This window comes from Oncorhynchus mykiss, chromosome 2, assembly GCF_013265735.2.
Source record: "Oncorhynchus mykiss isolate Arlee chromosome 2, USDA_OmykA_1.1, whole genome shotgun sequence".
In the NCBI taxonomy this organism is placed as follows: domain Eukaryota; kingdom Metazoa; phylum Chordata; class Actinopteri; order Salmoniformes; family Salmonidae; genus Oncorhynchus; species Oncorhynchus mykiss.
Window position 1 is genome coordinate 53,636,011 of NC_048566.1, and position 18,553 is coordinate 53,654,563.

General features: G+C 40.7%; 1 protein-coding gene across 4 annotated transcripts; it reads left to right on the forward strand.

The window, feature by feature from the left end:
• The first annotated feature begins 1,294 nt into the window (after positions 1-1,294).
• Positions 1,295-15,844, forward strand: rbpms2a (RNA binding protein, mRNA processing factor 2a). Of its 4 annotated transcripts, none has more exons than XR_005037045.1 (9): positions 1,295-1,848; positions 9,072-9,149; positions 9,296-9,334; positions 9,610-9,672; positions 10,187-10,337; positions 11,126-11,289; positions 14,453-14,525; positions 14,772-14,823; positions 14,904-15,844. XR_005037045.1 is itself a non-coding variant. In XM_036950411.1 (8 exons), exons 1-7 carry the CDS (start codon positions 1,792-1,794, stop codon positions 14,516-14,518), a joined length of 618 nt encoding a protein of 205 aa, XP_036806306.1. In that variant the 5' UTR covers positions 1,295-1,791; the 3' UTR covers positions 14,519-14,525; positions 14,772-15,844. The 4 variants fall into 4 exon arrangements, 2 of the variants coding, with proteins under 2 accessions (XP_036806306.1, XP_021420615.1); XR_005037046.1 differs by having other exon boundaries at positions 11,126-11,274; XM_036950411.1 differs by having other exon boundaries at positions 14,772-15,844.
• Positions 15,845-18,553: the final 2,709 nt, after the last annotated feature.

An 18,553-nucleotide genomic window follows, 5' to 3' on the forward strand; every position in this document is an offset into this window, starting at 1 on the left:
ATATTTTTGTTTGTTATAATGTTTGTAATAGTATTCAATAATATATGAGAGTTTCTCATTCTTTTCCCATTAATCAATTATGTGCAAAGAAGCATTTTATTAACCCTCATACTGGGGTCATTTTGACACCAAACAAAAACACCTTATTCCACCTATAGTAATTTGATAAATATTACCTTTATTTTAATCTGGAGACATAATGACAAGTTATCCATACCACCAGAGGGTGGAGGGAGACCTGTATCAGTGATTTTGACCTGATCGTATGACTGTCTGCAAAACAAAAATTATCTTATTTTTGTGCATTTAAAAATCTGCCAATGGTAGACAAAGTTGATACAACTGAATATACATAGAGAGCTGTATTGGTGTGTAATTCTCAGAAAAGTAGTTATTCTGGGGGTAAATATTTTTTTAAGTATATATTATAATCCAGGTTTCTCTGGAGACATAATATTAAATTATACATAACCTCAGAAGGTGGATGGGGACATGTATCAGTGATTTTGACTAGATATACAGTCTGGCTCCCCAGTGGGTGGACCTATGCCCTACCAGGCCCACCATGGCTGCGCCCCTGCCCAGCCATGTGAAATCCATAGATTAGGGCCGAATGAATTTATTTAAATGGACTGATTTCCTTATATGAATTCTAACTCACTTGAAATTATTGCATGTTGCGTTTAGATTTTCTTCAGTATATAAATACCAGAACATCGATAATATCCTCCAATATTCTATATGTGCAACTTGTTGTGGTATTTGGGTTGCTATAACATTTTGTTTGAAGGGACTGAGGATTTGGACATAATGTTTTAAGCATCCTGCCATAGACCCTACCGCTCCACTACTAGTGACGCTAAAGCTGGCTGTGGAGTAAGTAACTAATGGAAACTGAGCCACATTTTTGGTAATGTCTCTTAGGATCAATGGATGAATCGCTTTTTTTCTCTCAATAAAATTCAGTACATTTCAAATGTTGGTGTACTGCCCCCTTTTTACCACATAAATGTGACAAAATTAGTATTTACTTCAAAATATGTTAAACGAAATAAGCTACTAAAATCAAATGACGGTAAATCGGATTTTTTGTAATAACGTGGATTGTACTTTGAAAAAAAATGTCTAGACACTCCTAGCAAAATTATAGCTTGAGAAATTGATATTGCTAAAAATCTTTTTTTTTTGTTTATTTTTGACCAATTGAAAACAATCGCAGTAAGGTACTTAATTGTTACCCAGACATGATTTGATGTCAAGATAAAAACGCCTGCATTGGACCTTTCATTTTCCTTTTTGAAGTAGCTGTGATTGACCGTGGTGGAGTGGGTTGGGCTTTGTTGGACAAGCTGAGAGCTATCAGAGATGAGTGCAAGTCATTCGCTTTGGCTTTTAATGTAATTGATGAGCAAATTGCAAAGCAGAGGACGAGGGACAACGGCGTGGACACCTCACGTTAAAGATTTTCCTAGGTCGATTTTTTTAAATTCTTTATTTCATTTTGACGTAAACGAGCTTGATGTGAGCAAGGGGGAAACAAGAGCACTTGTTTTTTTAACCTTTCTCTCACCTTCACAGTGCACCTATCCACTATTTCACCTTTAGTTTAACTTATTTTGTGGTTCCTTGGATACTTTTGGCTTTCCAGCACGGCTTCACCTGGTCACCCTTTTACTGCAGTCTCACGAAACGGCACCAAGATTTCTTCCGCAACTTTAAAGCACTTCAGAGAAATCTACCAACAGGGAAAACATACTTTTGTCTTATACAAAGAAGCGCAAAAGTCACATAATGAGTCTCAAATCTGATTCTGAGCCGAACAACAATGTTGTATCCTTGGAAGAGGAGGTAAGGGGAAGATTAGTCCTTGGTGTTTTGTTGCGCACATTTTTATTGAGCGTGTCAGTTGTGTTTATCGCTTTTTTTCAGGTCTGAGGATTCCAAGAAGTCTTATTCCATTTTTAAGACTGATTTGCATAGTGTGTAAACTTGTAGCGCATGTATCTTCCTTTGTAGCCTACCTTCGTTGTATCTTACACGTCTGTAGGCCTTTTAAATTGCGCCATATAAATCCAAATGTTGGATTTGAAAGTAGGAATGAGGCTACTTTTAAAGAAATTACTCCGAATTCACGGTTTTCACACTTCAACATAGTACTTTGTTTTATTTTTGACCAAGTCAATATACCAAAAACACGTTGCCTTTTAGCATCGCATTTGACTCTTTAGGTGGATTGACACTATGCGACACACCTGTAACGTAGGACTGGCTACCTTGTGGGAAAGCCAGCCTGCGATCAAACCACATTGCTTCAATGTGAGTTACAATTTTTTCGTCTTGTAAAGGCAGAGTTTACGAGAGTTCAATACTTACAAACTAAAGGGAGGATTTCTGAAGTCGAAATATTATTTGCAAACAGTGGAAATCTCATCGTTTTATTAGTCAACCTTGACCTTGAGAGCATTTCAGAAAAAAAAGGTTGAATTTCGATTGTGTGGGATGTATGTTCAGCTTAGTCTTCCATTCCTAATTGAGACCTTAATTGCTGAACATTTGATTCCCCAATATTTTTTAAAGCATGAATTGGCTGCAACTGCGTTTTTATTAAATACAGCGTGTTTTGGAGGCTGCTTCACTACTATGGGGAGGGTAATGCATAATCAAAATACACACTGCACATAATCTACAAGTAGGCCAACTGGAACATTCTGCAATTACTGCTATTCAATGGTCATTTAAGCAATAAGGCACAGGGGGTATGGGCTGTTTTTACACACGACGCAACGCTGAATGCCTGGATACAGCCCTTGGCAAGGTGACTTATTGCTATTATAAACTGGTTACCAAAGTAACAAATGTTTTGTCATACCTGTGGTATACCACGGCTGTCAGCCAATTAGCATTAAGTCCTTGAACTACCCAGTTTATAATTAAATATTCCCATAGTTTCTTGAAGACTTATTTGGGGCGGCAGGTTAGCCTAGTGGTTAGAGCGTTGGACTAGTAAAGGTTGCAAATTCAAATCCCCGAGCTGACAAGGTACAAATCTGTCGTTCTGCCCCTGAACAGGCAGTTTGGGCCGTCATTGAAAATAAGAATGTTCTTAACTGACTTGCCTAGTTAAATAAAGGTTAAAACAAATTAATGTAGGCTATGCCGAATGAGCTTTAATAGGACAACTATTACCCCATGAAAATTGAAATGTTTTACTCCATTGTAAACCATTTATACTGTTAGCTTCAGTGTGTTAAACTTGAACTCATGGATTTTCATTATTTGCATCCATAGCTCAATCTATGAATTTGAGTAGTTTCTCCAGCCCCATCTCTTAGCTTTATAGTAAAAAAGTGGTGATACTGCTGTTTGGCTAAATTAATTTGAGATTGTGGCTTCAATGTGATATACAGTGCCTTCGGAAAGTTTAGACCACTTGACTTTTTCCAAGTTGTTACAATACTGCCTCATTCTAAAATTGATAACTTTATACATTTTAATCTACACAACACCCCATAATGACAAAGCAAAAAAGGTTTTTAGACATTGTGCAAATATATTTGGAAAGGCACATGCCTGTCCTATATAGGGTCCCACAGTTGACAGTGCATGTCAGAGCAAAAATCAAGCCATGAGGTTGAAGGAATTGTCCGTAGAGCTCAGACAGGATTGTGTCGAGGTACCCTTCCCCAGAACTGTGCCAAAACATTTCTGCAGTATTGATAGTCCCCAAGAAGTGTCCATTATTCTTCAATGGAAGAAGTTAAGGACCACCAATACTCTCCCTAGAGCTGGCCGCCCAGCCAAACTGAGCAATCGGGGGAGAAGGGCCTTGGTCAGGGAGGTGTTGGTCACTGACAGAGCTCCAGCGTTCCTACGTGGAGATGGTTGCCCTTCTGGAATGTTCTCCCATCTCTTCAGCACTCCACCAGTTAGGCCTTCATGGTAGTGGCCAGACAGCACCTAAAGACTCTTAGACCTTGAGAAACAAGATTCTCTGGTCTGATGAAACCAATATTGAACTATTTTTCCTGAATGCCAAGCATCATGTCTGGAGGAAACCTGGCACCATCCCTACGGTGAAGCATGGTGGCGGTGGACACATGCTATGGGGATGTTATTCAGCGGCAGGGACTGAGACTAGTCAGGATCGAGGGAAAGATGAATGGAGCAAAGTACAGATCCTTGATTTGAAAATCTTGAACCTGATCGAACATCTCTGGAGAGACCTGAAAATAGCTGTGCAGCAATGCTCCACATCCAACCTGACAGAGTTTGAGAGGATCTGCAGAGAAGAATGGGAGAAACTCCCCAAATACAGGTGTGCCAAGCTTGTAGCCTCATACCCAAGAAGATTTGAGGCTGTAATTGTTGCCGGAGGTGCTTAAACAAAGTACTGAGTAAAGGGTTTGAATACTTATGTAAATGTGTTATTTCCATTTTTATTTCTAAAAATTGGTTTTAACTTTTTCATAATGGGGTATTGTGTGTAGATTGACAATTTAATACACTTTAAATTAAGGCTGTAAAATAACAATGTGGAAAAAGTCAAAGGGTCTGAATACTTTCCGAATGCACTGAATGACATGTCCTGTGTGGCGTGGCTGGTAGAGCATGTCCAGGGTTGTGGGTTCGATTCACATGGTGGACCAGTATAAAAATGTATTCAGTCACTACTGTAAGTCTTGCTAAATGACAAATGTTAATGAGGGCTATCTATTAGTGGGGATTCCTTTTAGACGTACACTACCATTCAAAAGTTTGGGGTCACTTAGAAATTCTTTGTTTTTGAAAGCACATTTTGTCCATTTTTAAAATAACATCAAATTGATCAGAAATACACTGTAGAGATGTTTAATGTTGTAAATGACTATTGTAGCTGGAAACAGCTGATTGTTTATGGAATATCTACATAGGTGTACAATCAGCTGTTTCCAGCTACAATAGTCATTTACAACATTAAACATCTCTACAGTGTATTTCTGATCAATTTGATGTTAATTTAATGGACAGAATGTTCTTTCAAAAACAAGGACATTTCTAAGTGACCCCAAACTTTTGAACGGTTGTGTACAGTACCAGTCAATAGTTTGGACAGCTATTCATTCCAGGGTTTTTCTTTGTACTATTTTCTACATTGTAGAATAATATTGAGGACACAAACTATGAAATAAACAAATCAAAATATATTTGCGGTTGTTCAAATAGGCACCCTTTGCCTTGATTAAAGCTTTGCACACTCTTGGCATTCTGTCAGCCAGCTTCGAGGTAGTTACCTGCAATGCATTTCAATTAACTTTGCCTTGTTAATTTGTGGAATTTCTTTACTTCGTGCATTTGAGCCACTCAGTTGTGTTGTGACAAGGTAGTGGTGGTATACAGAAGATGGCCCTATTTGATGAAAGACCCAGTCCATATTATGGCAAGAACAGCACAAATAAGCAAAGAGAAACGACAGCCCATTACTTTGACTGACCATGTCTTAATCAGGAAAATGTAAAGAACTTTGAACGTTTCTTCAAGTGCAGTCACAAACCATCAAGCGCTATGATGAAACTGGCTCTCATGAGGGCCGCCACAGGAAAGACCCAGAGTTACCTCTGCTGCGGAGGATAAGTTCATTTGAGTTACCAGCCTCAAATTGCAGCCCAAATAAATGAGTTCAAGTAACAGATGCATCTCAATATCAACTGTTCAGGGGAGACTGGGTGAATCAGGCCTTCATGGTTGAATTGCTGCAAAGAAACCACTACTAAAGGACACCAGTAAGAAGAGACTTGTGTCAAACTCTAGCAATGGACATTAGACCGGTGGAAATCTGTCCTTTTTGGTTCCAACCGCTGTGTCTTTGTGAGACGCAGGGTAGATGACCGGAACTCTGCATGGAGCTGTGGGGGTGCTTTGCTGGTGACCCTGTCAGTGATTTATTTAGAATTTTAAAGCACGCTTAACCAGCATGGCTACCACTGCATTCTGCAGCAATACGCCATCCCATCTGGGTTGCGCTTAGTCCTGCTATCATTTGTTTTTCAACAGGACAATCGCCTTACACACCTCCAGACTGTAAGGGCTATTTGAACAAGAATTAGTGATGGAGTGCTGCATCAGATGACCTGGCCTCCACAATCCCCCAACCTCAACCCAGTTTGGGATGAGTTGGAAAAGCAGCCAACGAGCTCAGCATATGTGTGAACTCCAAGACTGTTAGAAAAGCATTCCTTGTGAAGCTGGTTGAGAGAATGCCAAGAGTGTGCAAAGCTGTCATTAATGCAAAGATTGGCTACTTTTGGACACTCTAAAATGCGTTTTGATTTGTTAAACACTTTGTTTGGGTTACTACATGATTCCATGTGTTAATAGTTTTGATGCCTTCATTCTACCGTGTAGAAAATATTTAAAAAATAAACCCTTGAATGAGTGTTTCCAAACTTGAGTGGGTACTGTATATCGTTTAATCTGCATGTTTACTGTCCAGCCTTGGCCCTTGAATATATTGCTACAGTGATGAAACTGCACAGCTTTGGTCCAGTGGAAGCTCTTGAATCCACTGCCAGCCCTGTCAAGCAATTACGCCTACAAAAACCAATGTAAAATCCTCCAGTAGGAGGCAGTATAATAATTTGTTTTCCACTTGAGTTCAAGCTACCCATTGTGCTGAGGCTGTTGCGACCTTGCTCATGGAAATGTTACAGGCCCTGTATGCTTTTTGGCTCTTGTCAAAAGCCAATTAAGTGACTGTAGAATAATTGGATGAATATGACTATTTTGGTGAGTTTCATGTTACTTCAAAGTTAACACCTAGATTTCAGTTCATTATGCTTTGTCTTACCGGATAAACAAAATTTAGTAGTCATTATATCCTCAGACTTGTCCTCGGTGATCTGAAGTCAGCTTTTGGACCAGTGGTACTGTTCTTGTTTCATAGGGCTTACTGCTGTAAATATCCTCCAGTGTACAGGTAATCTCTAAGGCTGCAGTACCTGTAGCCTACAGCCCAATCTCAGACGACTAAACCCTAAACATTTGTGGATATCTGAAAGGATGAAATATGGTAATGGCTCCCCCTGGTAGTTTAGGGAGAAGTTTCACTGTATTGCTCATACCAATCAAATCCTTACCCCAAGTGTCGGCCCTAGGGGAAAGGTCAACCATTTCCTATTTTAATTTGAGTAGAAAATGTGTGCAAAATGTCACTTGTGAATTTCTTCACAAACTGCAATGAGATCTGTATTTTAATTTACCATCTGACCATTGCACGCATTAAAGCTGGAATCCACATTACGGGAAACGGCGCACTGTTCACCCCAGCACCTTCTTTTTTTTGTTTATGAAACTGAGGGGAGGACCATTTTAGAATTGTGGTTTAAAAAATTTAAACGCAATACATAATCTGCTGTTCTATCGCTCATGCAATGATTTCTGAGGGCAAAGTCTTCGTTGTTTTCTTTGTAATATCGGAAATTGGTGTGGCAGTTTCACCATTACTGATTCCAGCTTTAAGATGAACTTTTTTCTCTGAATTGCTAGATGGGTGTTAGTTACTGTGCTGCTATCGTAATTACCCTTGTTAGAAAATCAATTGATTGTGTTCTCCCAGGAATAATATACTCATGGTGTCTGAAGTGTTGAGTAATTTCCAGTGTATTGGTGGAAATTACCCTCTGTCCTGAATAAGGAAAACGCATCTCTTGGTATTGCCTTTTGTGTGTGCACGCATCCTTAGCCTCCCTTTTAATGTCCAGGAACCTCGACCATATACTTGGCTAGGTTCTGAAATAGCCTTTCTAAATGTTTTTTTTTTCTTGATTCCTCACATCCTCTGTCTGAAATCTGTGATGCCCATTTGGTCTAAAATTAGATGCCATTCACCCTTGTGTTTAATCGGCAGGTTCAATTTAACAAGTATCAGTTCCCTTTGGCTGAAGTTGCCATAATTTCCCCAAAAGGCCTGTTAATATGAGCCCTAGGTGGTGTTCACATTTATTCCTTCGAAAGCCTGGCGTTCACTTGTTCTCATCCTATCTAGTGCAAAAAAAAAATTCTCACAGATTAGCTGTACATTGGCAGAAGTCTCTGAATACCTGTATATTAGTGAAATTTATGAAAATGTCATTTTTTCTAAAGTAAGCCTCAGTGAAAAATGCTACAGAAGGTAAGAATGTAAAACCTGAAATTAAACAATTGGGGTGACTTCACACAAGGCAATATACACGCTTCTGTAGCCTTTTAAGGTGCTGAGTGAGTGTTAAAGGCTCAAAGCTGTACCCAAATTAAGCTTGAAGTTCAACTTGTATTCATTGTTGTGAATTGAAATGATTGTATCAATGCTGATAGTTGTAATTGCTAGATTTTCGCTTTCAATATCAAATGTATACCTCTTCTGAGGCGTCTGTGCTTCAGCTAGTAAACTCTGCTTCTCATGTGCATTGGTTGGCTTCTTCATGCATTCTGACATAAGTTGTGTTATCTGGAATTTGAAGCTACATAAGAAATAGGCTACTTGACCTATTGAGCTAATAAAAAAGGAAATCGACAAATTATAACTATTGAACATATAAACTTAGCTCATTTGAATCAAAGTAGGGTTGTTTCTTTTAAGGGTGTTCCAAGTCTTGCTCTTTTCATTCAATCCCATGCCTGCCTCACTCGGGGCGGCAGGGTAGCCTAGTGGTTAGAGCGTTGGACTAGTAACTGAAAGGTTGCAGCAAGATCTAATTCCCGAGCTGACAAGGTACAAATGTTCTGCCCCTGAACAAGGCAGTTAACCCACTGTTCCTAGGCTGTCATTGAAAATAAGAATTTGTTCTTAACTGACTTGCCTAGTTAAAAAATATAAAATAAACTCAAACATTGGTTTCTGAACCCCAAAAACATTAGTCCTGTTGCCAGGACAAAATGTGTTCAAAAGCATAAAAACTAGCATAGCCAGGTTTTAAATTGGGGGTATGCATATTGCCTCGACCCTCACTCTTGGATGATCTCTTGTGATTTTTATACCCTACTATGGCAACCTCATCTGACCTTTTTTTTTTTTTTTTTAGTAGCGTGTGTCTCAAGTTAGCATTTTGTGTTTCCAGGTACGAACTCTCTTTGTCAGCGGCCTTCCAGTTGATATCAAGCCACGGGAACTCTACCTGCTCTTCAGACCATTCAAGGTAGGCCAGAATATTTTGTCAAATGTCTGAAACTATTAGTTTTTTCCTGATTCACCTTATTGACATGCTTAATAAGTGTGTCCAGCTTGTCGAGTTCGGTGTTCTTGTGACTTACATGGTGTTTGTGGTTTTACTTGCATTTACAGGGTTATGAAGGATCCCTTATTAAGTTGACTTCAAAGCAGGTGAGACTATGTCCATATGTGAGGTATGAGAGGTACAAAGGGAGCGAGGATGCTTGTAGGTGATTGTACTGTAGATTTGCAATTTTATACCTTCAAGTGATGCTCTAGTAGCCTAAATAGTAGATGTTTCCTTTGGTTCATTCCTTCATTATTGCTGCTAAGACACCATTGTTTGCATGTGGAAATGTAACAGTGTACCTTTTAGCCAATCTAAGAGTCATCAGTCTTCTCCCTGTATTGTCTCTGATGCTCTGTTCTCTCGCTCTCTCTTCCAGCCTGTCGGGTTTGTTACCTTTGACAACCGGACAGGTGCTGAAGCTGCGAAGAACGCATTAAATGTAAGCAGTCATTCAGCCATTAATAAGTGGACGTGAGGCTATCCCTGAATTGTTGAGTAATCCTCTTCAACCTTTGGATTTGTTTTCATGCTGAACTGCAGGTTGACACCTTGACATAGGAACTGAATGTTGACCTTGACTTCAATTCCAATATGCAAGATTGTTGGGTCACGACTGCCCACTACGGAAGACTCAATTGTCTACTTACCATAAGGCAGTTGAAATGTGACAAGATGGCTGTTTTTACTGTGATATATTTGACCTCGATGGTTCAACTAATGTAGTCATGTATAACCAGTCAACTGAAAGGCCTCCTTTTCCATATTGACCAGAAGCTCTACCACCCCCCCAACCCCCTCTCCCTATAAGTGTTTTCCTCAATGGGCTCTTCTGAAGAGTTGCTGTGGTACAGTAATTTGACCTGCATGCATGTGAGCAGACTAAAGAGCACTTTGCACCTCTTCTCAGAGTATAGTCCCACCACCCCCTTACAGTGTTCACTATCTCTCTCTAGGGGATCCGTTTTGACCCCGAGAGTCCCCAGACCCTGCGCTTAGAGTTCGCTAAAGCCAACACGAAGATGGCAAAGAGTAAGCTGATGGCCACACCGAACCCCTCAAATATCCACCCAGCTCTAGGAGCACACTTCATTGCACGGGACCCATGTAAGTGTGCGGCTCTACCCTAGAAACACTCACCACGCGGACATAGGCTTCCCCCAATCCTCCTTTCCCCCCTCTCCTTTTAGAATATGCACTACAGACAATGCTGGATCAACTAACTCACCTCTACACAAGTAGATTGTAGTTTTATCTCGGCTGGTCAGGCACAACTAGGTAGTGCACAATGTTTCACTTCAATTAAATTCACCTCGATTGTTGGAACCAGGACTAAGAGGGGTCCTCCAGTGGTTATTGATTAATCTGCAGCACCAGGGTTTTTAATCCCATGCACCTGCGCTTTGCTCCCCCAAACACTGTTAAATCCACACTTTAAATGGTCTCGGCTCTCATCCTCATTGACGGGTCCCCCAGAAGTAAGGCGCGGTGAAAGAGATAATTGTTCTAGTCAGACTAGCAGGACATGGATCCAGTTTGAATACTTGACCCAATACATCCTCCTGCCCTTATTCATGGATCACTGCTCTAACATATTTACACAGGTGTGAACAATTTGGTTGGGAACTTGATTTCACACACATTCCGTTAATTCAAAAATCATCTGGAGGCCAGTTACGTTTTCCAACTTTTTAAACATGGCCATTGTCCTGAGTCATTTAGGCACCAAAAGGGAGCAAATGCTTTTGAAATGAGAAGAAGCTAACTGATATCTCGCTAAAGGTATCTTTTTGTCGTCCCCCCCCCCCTCCACTTTTTGTCCCCCCCCCCCCTCCAAGAAATTCCCAAATTGATATCAGAACTACTATGCATTTGAGCATATTTTTTTCCCATAGATGACCTAACAGGGGCAGCACTGATCCCGGCCTCTCCCGAGGCGTGGGCCCCTTACCCACTGTACACCACGGAGCTTCCCCCTGGGCTCCCCCATGCTGCCTTCACCTACCCGGCCGCTGCCGCTGCTGCCGCAGCCCTCCACGCCCAGGTGAGGGACCAACCGGTGGGTCTACTGCCCCTTCAACATCTCTCTCTCTCTCTTACCATCCCTTGCTATATGTGTAGCATATGATTGCGGAACATGCATGGATACACATCAGGATTGGGCTCAATCCCAAATAAAATTGGATAATCATTCTTGATAGTTCCATTTCAATCGTCTGACCATAAGGAACCAGTAGTGAGCTTATCCACCCTTAAACATGCACAACCTGACACTGTATTGTTCAACATGACAGGGGATCCATTCTGTGCATTTGGGAGGGCTTGTTGCCAAGCCCGCTGACTGCCTGTCTTGCATACTGTAAGAAACCACACCAGTGGAGTAAAATAAGGGTCCTACCTCTGTCTGCTTCACTCCTTTCGTAAAATTCCTCACAACAACATTCCTGTGCACGGGATTCGTTGCTAAGAGATCACAACAGAGAAAATCTGTTTTTAATTGGCTCTCAGGTTGGATTATGCATTGGTCGTTGAGTGAATCTGTTGCCCATAAAGTCCTGTAAAACGTTAGCTAAAACAGCTCCACTGTTTTGGCTGTTTCTATGACCTCCTAAAACGATTGAGTGAGGACAGTCTTGACAGCACTGCTCAGATAGAGCATTGTTTTATTCACAATGAACTCTGACCCTCAAGTATGATACATGGAATTATGAGGTGTCATTAAATACGGGGTGTTTCTTGTGTAGGGAATCTGAATTAAATTAATTTGCTAGCTTCGCCCCTAGATATGCATTTTGATGGCTTTGTCACAAGTACAATATCATACATTCTTATACTGTAAGATAATAGAATGTGTCTCATCACTCTGGTGACTAGAGTGGTATGACTCTAAATGATGTTCATTGTAAACCTTTAATCGGTTGTGACTGGTTGTCCTGCGAACCAGCTCTCGGTGAGCAGACCAATCGTTTGGTTGGCTCTGGCATTCCTGCGAATTGCCGTAGCAATAACTCAATGCGAGTTAAAGGTCAAAGCTGTGTAGGGGTTGACTGTTTTCTACCTGCCAGCACATATCATCCTGACTCTGTACTTCAGGGCTACAGTGTACCTGAAGTCTTGGGCATGTTGTGTTCCCTGTAGCTGTTCCCTTTGCTTTTACAAATATTCTGGTTTAAGGGAATGCAGTTGTCTTTTCTCACTCACACATTCAATTGCAGTTTTCCATGGGTGGCATTGTACTAACTGTTCCCTTAATAGTTGTGGAATACACACCAATTGGAAACCTTCCTGGAAACCACAGTATATCATGTCGATGGCCGGCTGCAAAAGAGACCATTAAAGGTGAAAGTGCAGTCAAATCTCAGTAACTGCGAACTGTAAAGTTCAGTGAGGTGAATGAGGGCATCCATGCATCATTCATTCCCCTCAATGTGCATAGGTAATCAAAGTCTTAGGTCAGAGGGCCTTTTGTTATGTAATGTGTAGCGCCTGCAGAGCTAAGCCCCCAAATTCCACAAGTTCACTTATGAGATGCTTTGTATTTGTAGTAGTCACCAACCTTGGTCCTGGAGAACTACAATGCATTTGTATCAAATAAGATTTTATTTGTCACATGCGCCAACTACAACAAACTGAAATGCTTACTTATAAGCCCTTAACGAACAATGCCGTTTTCAGAAACATAAGAGTTAAAAAAAATAAAAAAAATTAGTAAATATTTTAAGTAACAAGGCTACAAGTACAGAGTCAATGTGCCGGGGTACAGGTTAGTAGAGGTAATTGACGTAATATGTACATTATGGGTAAAGTGACTATGCATAGATGATAAACGGCGAGTAACAGCCCAGCACCAAAACTACATTTTGTGAACACTGGTATCTGGGAAATGGCTCAGCCTCACCCTCCCTCTTTTTCATTATGATTGAAAAGACAACTGATGCTAGATCTGCCTTGTTTAGTGCTGGCTGGAACAAAAGCCTGTACACCCTGTAGCTCTGTTTACTGTAGTAAAACCACCTCCCTCACAGTTGATAGGAATAGAGGGATGCTACCCCTAGATGCTGATCTTGAGACAGTTTTGCATTTTGCTAATGGTTAGGATTAGGGGAGATGCTGATCCCCTAGATTTGTATTGCAGGTGGCTGGTAGCACCTTAATTGGGGAGGACGGGCTCCTAGTAATGTCTGGAATGGAATAGATGCAATGGTGTTGATACCATTCCATTTACTCCATTTGAGCTTCCCTGCCCTCAGCAGCCTCCTGTTATCTGTTCCTTGGGGGAAACTTCCCCCTGTGGCTAATAGCTCTGCTACTTGAACTTTGACCCAACAATGGTGGCTGCTCATTGATGGGCTCCCTCATACATTAACAGGCTCCCTCTCATTCTATTTGCATAGGAAGTTAATTGTTAAGTCTATTTTCCAAGCCCAGCGGGGCCCGAGGAATGTGGGGCATTCTGAGGGGCGCGTTCCGGGGGGAAAAAAGAATGCAACATGACCACAGGGTATGGAAGTGCTGAACACATTGTCTGGTGTTCTCCTACCGGTGCCCTTGGCTGGAACACAAAGGTCTGATGCGTGGCACTGTCCAATGGGAGACAGGAAAACAACTAATGGCGATGTGGTGAAAGCTACAGAAATTGGGTCTGAAAACAGTAGCTTTCCTGTACAGCTCAGTGGATGGTTTGTAGAGTAGACTGACACTAATGCCCTCTGGCGTGTGGAGTTGTACTGTAGGTTAAATGTCTTGTCAGTGAAAGTCAATTATTTGAACTTGGAGCACCCCCAGACTAGATCCTCTTTTGATTATTTCTGCTGTTCTCCCCATTTTTAGTACCTCTGTGGCTAAAACAACATTCCTTACTCCAGGATACTTCAACTGGTGACTATCCGGGAGAATAAAGAAAAAGGAGCACTCTGTTGCTGTGTAAATCAGATTTATTGACCGAACAAACAATGGATACTCTGTAACAATTGAATGTCTGTAAAGTGTTTGAAGCAATATTCACATAACCAAGTATTTGGTAACCCTGAAAGTAATTGTCTCTTAAGGTGATCAGAAGAATACTAGGCCAGTATTTCACCTGGGTTGTGTTCATTAGGCAGCACATGGAAGAAAACGGACCAACGGAGAGACTACCTTGTCTAATAAATCAAATGCGGAACATGACCCAAGCATGGGCTTTTCTGTTGGAGTGCCCTCTAAGTCTGCTTTGTATTCCCCAGATGCGTTGGTACCCGTCCCCATCTGAAACCTCACAACCAGGATGGAAATCCCGTCAGTTCTGTTAAGTGTTTAGTAAGTATGACCCATCCCAAGAAGCCTAGCTAAACTGTCTGCATCCGAAATGGCACCCTATTACTTACTACACAACTTTTGACAAGGGCCTACATAGGAAGTAGTGCACTGAAGAGAATAGGGTGGGTGCCCTTTCAGACTCATCCCATGTCATGATTTCTTGAGCTTTCACACGTGAGGCTTTCAGTTGGCTAATTTGTATGGACTTGCAAAACTGTTTTTAAACCATTTTCTCGCTCTCCCCAGATCCCATTCAGTACCTGAAGGTTTTTGTTTTTCCCCTCAGAGCAGAGTAAAGGTATTCTGAACTCAATTGAATTTAAATCCGGTTTATTTAACGGACATTAAGGTGCATTACCGATGTTGCTTTCCTCGCAGAAAAATGGAGAGGAGGATTTTGAGACTGTGGAAACATGTTGCGGACGACAATCTGAAGCAGAAGACAATCTGACTTTTTGGCCTTTGACGGTACAGCCCCCCCCCCCCCCCCCCCAAAAAAAAGTGTGCGCAGTCTTTTCTCGAAGTGGACCTAACTCTGTGCTGAAACTATCAAGCTGCTCTCTATTGGATGTGGGTGGGACTCAACAATCAATCCATGTTGAGGTATTCGGCATGAATTAGAAATCCAAACATTTTGTCATTTCGTATTGCTTATGTTGCCATAATAGCGAGAGGTCTCGGCGGACCCCTACAGTATGTTTTCATTATTCTTAGTCTCGCTTCTTTGAAGATTACCTTGGATTGAGTTGCTTACGATGTTACCTGCGAAGTAGATGCAGACATCTTGTTACTTGTAATTTTTGTTTTTTTCTTTGTTCAGAATGGATAATGTATGCACTGGGTTTTCTTTTTCTTCCTCTGATCTTTAACTGTAAACCTGTCCAAGAATGCTGATGCTGTCTGTAACCTTGGACCTTTTGAATGCAACCTCTAATGACCCAGTTTTGCCAAAATATCTATCTGTTTAGATTATATTTGAACAAAAAAGTGAGTACAAGTATTTTTGTACATTTGTGTAATGAGTATTTATGCATTTTTTTTGTGCAATTTAAAGAAGTAATCTGTATAAGTTGATGTTTAGTCTGCCCTTGTGGGTTTCTTTGGTGTTATTTTTGATGGATGTTGAATCCTGTCTATAATATCCTGTTTTGAAGTAGAACAAAAGTGCAATTTTCTTTGGCTTGGTGTTAAATACTGAAATATTCTGACCGTGGCAGTCAGAACTGCTACTGTACATGGACTGCTAACATGAGATTGCTGTAAAACAAAATGCTGATCATTCAGAATGTGAAACTGGATAATAAATGGATTGATCTGAAGCGTTTTCTTTTTTTAAACACAAGGGACTGATCAAATGTTACCTCTAAACTGAAGGATGGAACATGATGGATCTGAACATAAATGTACACTTTGAATTGGGCACTTTTGGTTTCTGGTGGTCCCCCATGATGTCCTTGGATTGTATTTCTTTCTTTCTAGCCTTTGGGTCTTTGTTATAATAAATGCATAGGAGCAGTTGTAGTGCTCTGGGGACTTAAATCGTAACTTTAAAAAATCTACTCAAACATGTGCCAGTTCACGCAAAAGTTGTCATTAATAAAAACTGATGTGAGAATGTGCTTAATGCCCCGCAAACTTTAGACTGTGCATATGCACGATGTAGTGGTTGAATTGCAAGCAGACAGTACTTTGTGAAAAGGGGTTATGCCATGATTAGGCTTTTTTTTTATTTTTTACTGGAAAATATAGTAAAAATATGCTGTCATTAGTGAGAAGAGTGTTTGCAATCTAAAATAATTAGCAGAATAACTTGACTGACGCTTTCATACTCCTGACACAGCCAAAAAATAAGGTACTTCACAATTGTAAATGGCTAAGTATTTAGTGATCCGACCTGGACCATGGTTTAAACAATAGGCTGCAGTTGAACTTCAGAACAGTTCACCTTTTCCATTGATGTATGAAGGCTACTACTGTGTAAGTACCTTAATTTCATATTTCTGGAGTAGACATTTCAGTATTCGTGGTCAGTCCAGCATAGGTTGAGAGAAATGGATTCAAACATGCTACTGACAGGTCCACAAATGATTTAGATTTTCAAAATCTAAGTCCTTTTCCAAATACAGCGTAAATTACTGCAAAGGTGAAACATTCTGCCAAAATGAGGATGCAGTGTTTCAGCTTCGGGGTTTAATAAATGATCCATACACACACATCCAACACCACTCTGACAGTGATTGTGACAAATGATTGTGGTTCTGAAATGAATGAGGTAAAACTTAGACTATAGCACTGCTCTACATGACTAACAAGCTTGTACGTTACAGTACAGGCTATACACTGTAGCAGGAAGTTTGTGCACATGGCAATAACCTACACAGACTATGGAACTTGTAGACATGGTAAACTTAGAACATCTAATGTAAACAGTGCAGTATTGTATGTCTACACAACATTAACCATGATCGTTGTACACAGAAAATTGCCTACCACTACAGAAATGCTAACTAACAGCTAATTGCTAACAGGCATGCTAAATACTAATTCATTCTGAATGGAAATGCTACCACTAGGGGAGATGGCTAACAAGCTCAACGTAAATGGTGATTAGAACAATAGGCGATGTGCTCTGAAAGTGAGACCTCTTACGTCACTTTTCGATGTATGCACAAAATATCAGACAGCAAAGGTATTGTGACCACAGGAGGGAAACGTAGCGACAGATAGGCCTAGTTTTGTTTGGGTGGGGAGCCAGGCCGAGCCAATCAGAATGAGTTTTTCCCCACAAAAGGGCTTTATTACAGACATGGTAGAGAAATTAACATTCGATTCACTGGCAAAAGCTTTGACGGACAAGCTCCCTCAACTTGAGACATCTGTGGCACTGTGTTGACAAAACTGCACATTTTAAAGTGGCCTTTTATTGTCCCCAGTACAAGGTGCACCTGTGTAAAGATCATGCTGTTTAATTAGCTTCTTGATATGCCACACCTGTCAAGTGGATGGATTATCTTGACAAATGAGAAATGCTCACTAACAGGGATATAAACAAATGTGTGCTCAAAATGAGAGGAAAATAAGGTTTTTGTGTGTATGGGAACATTTCTGGTATTTTTTATTTCAGCTCATGAAATATGGGACCAACACAACATCAAATCTATTTATAAAGCCCTTCTTACATCAACTGGTATCTCAAAGTGCTGTACAGAAACCCAGCCTAAAACCCCAAACAGCAAGCAATGCAGGTGTAGAAGAACAGGGGCTAGGAAAAAACTCCCTTGAACATGTGTTTATATTTTTGTTCAGTGGTGGTACTGGCTATATGTCCTTCAGTAGGGACTACTTATGGGATGAAGATGCAACATTCTGGAAATGTATGTATGATATTTGTGAGACAGATCATGCTTTCCATCCAATCCTGCAACCTCCACTGGATACAGAGGTATGATCCTGCTTGCTCTGGACTCCAGTGAAGTGACAATGTGATATCGCTAGTTGATATTGACTGCTAACATGAAAGCTTTAAAATGCAGTTTATTTCTGTATCTTGCAGTTTGAAAATGCATCACTGTTTAGGGCTGTAATGACAGGATACATTTGCGCTGCGATTGTGTGTCCATGTGCGGGGTTCTCAAGTTTTGAACCATATCTTTTTGGGGGTGGTGGGTGAAAGTTTGAAAACCGCTGAGCTAGCGAACAGATTGCTGATTTGCTGTAACAGCTATAGGACGGGTTGCAGCGCAAACGTGAAATTGTAGAGAGAGCGAGAGGACTGCCATAAATGAATATGCAGTTAAAAAATGGTTTGGTGGGCAAGAATATGAACAGTTCACTTTGCAATATCACTGGCAATGGGGCAACAATTAGTAGCAATTTTTGGTATGTCCAAATTGCTTCAAATTGATCTTTACTTATGAAGCTTGCATTTGGAATTTGTTCAACTTAATTATTACGACTTCAGAATGCACGACTTGGACTTGACAATATCAATTTGGGACTCGATTTGGACCTTCGGATAATAGTGATTT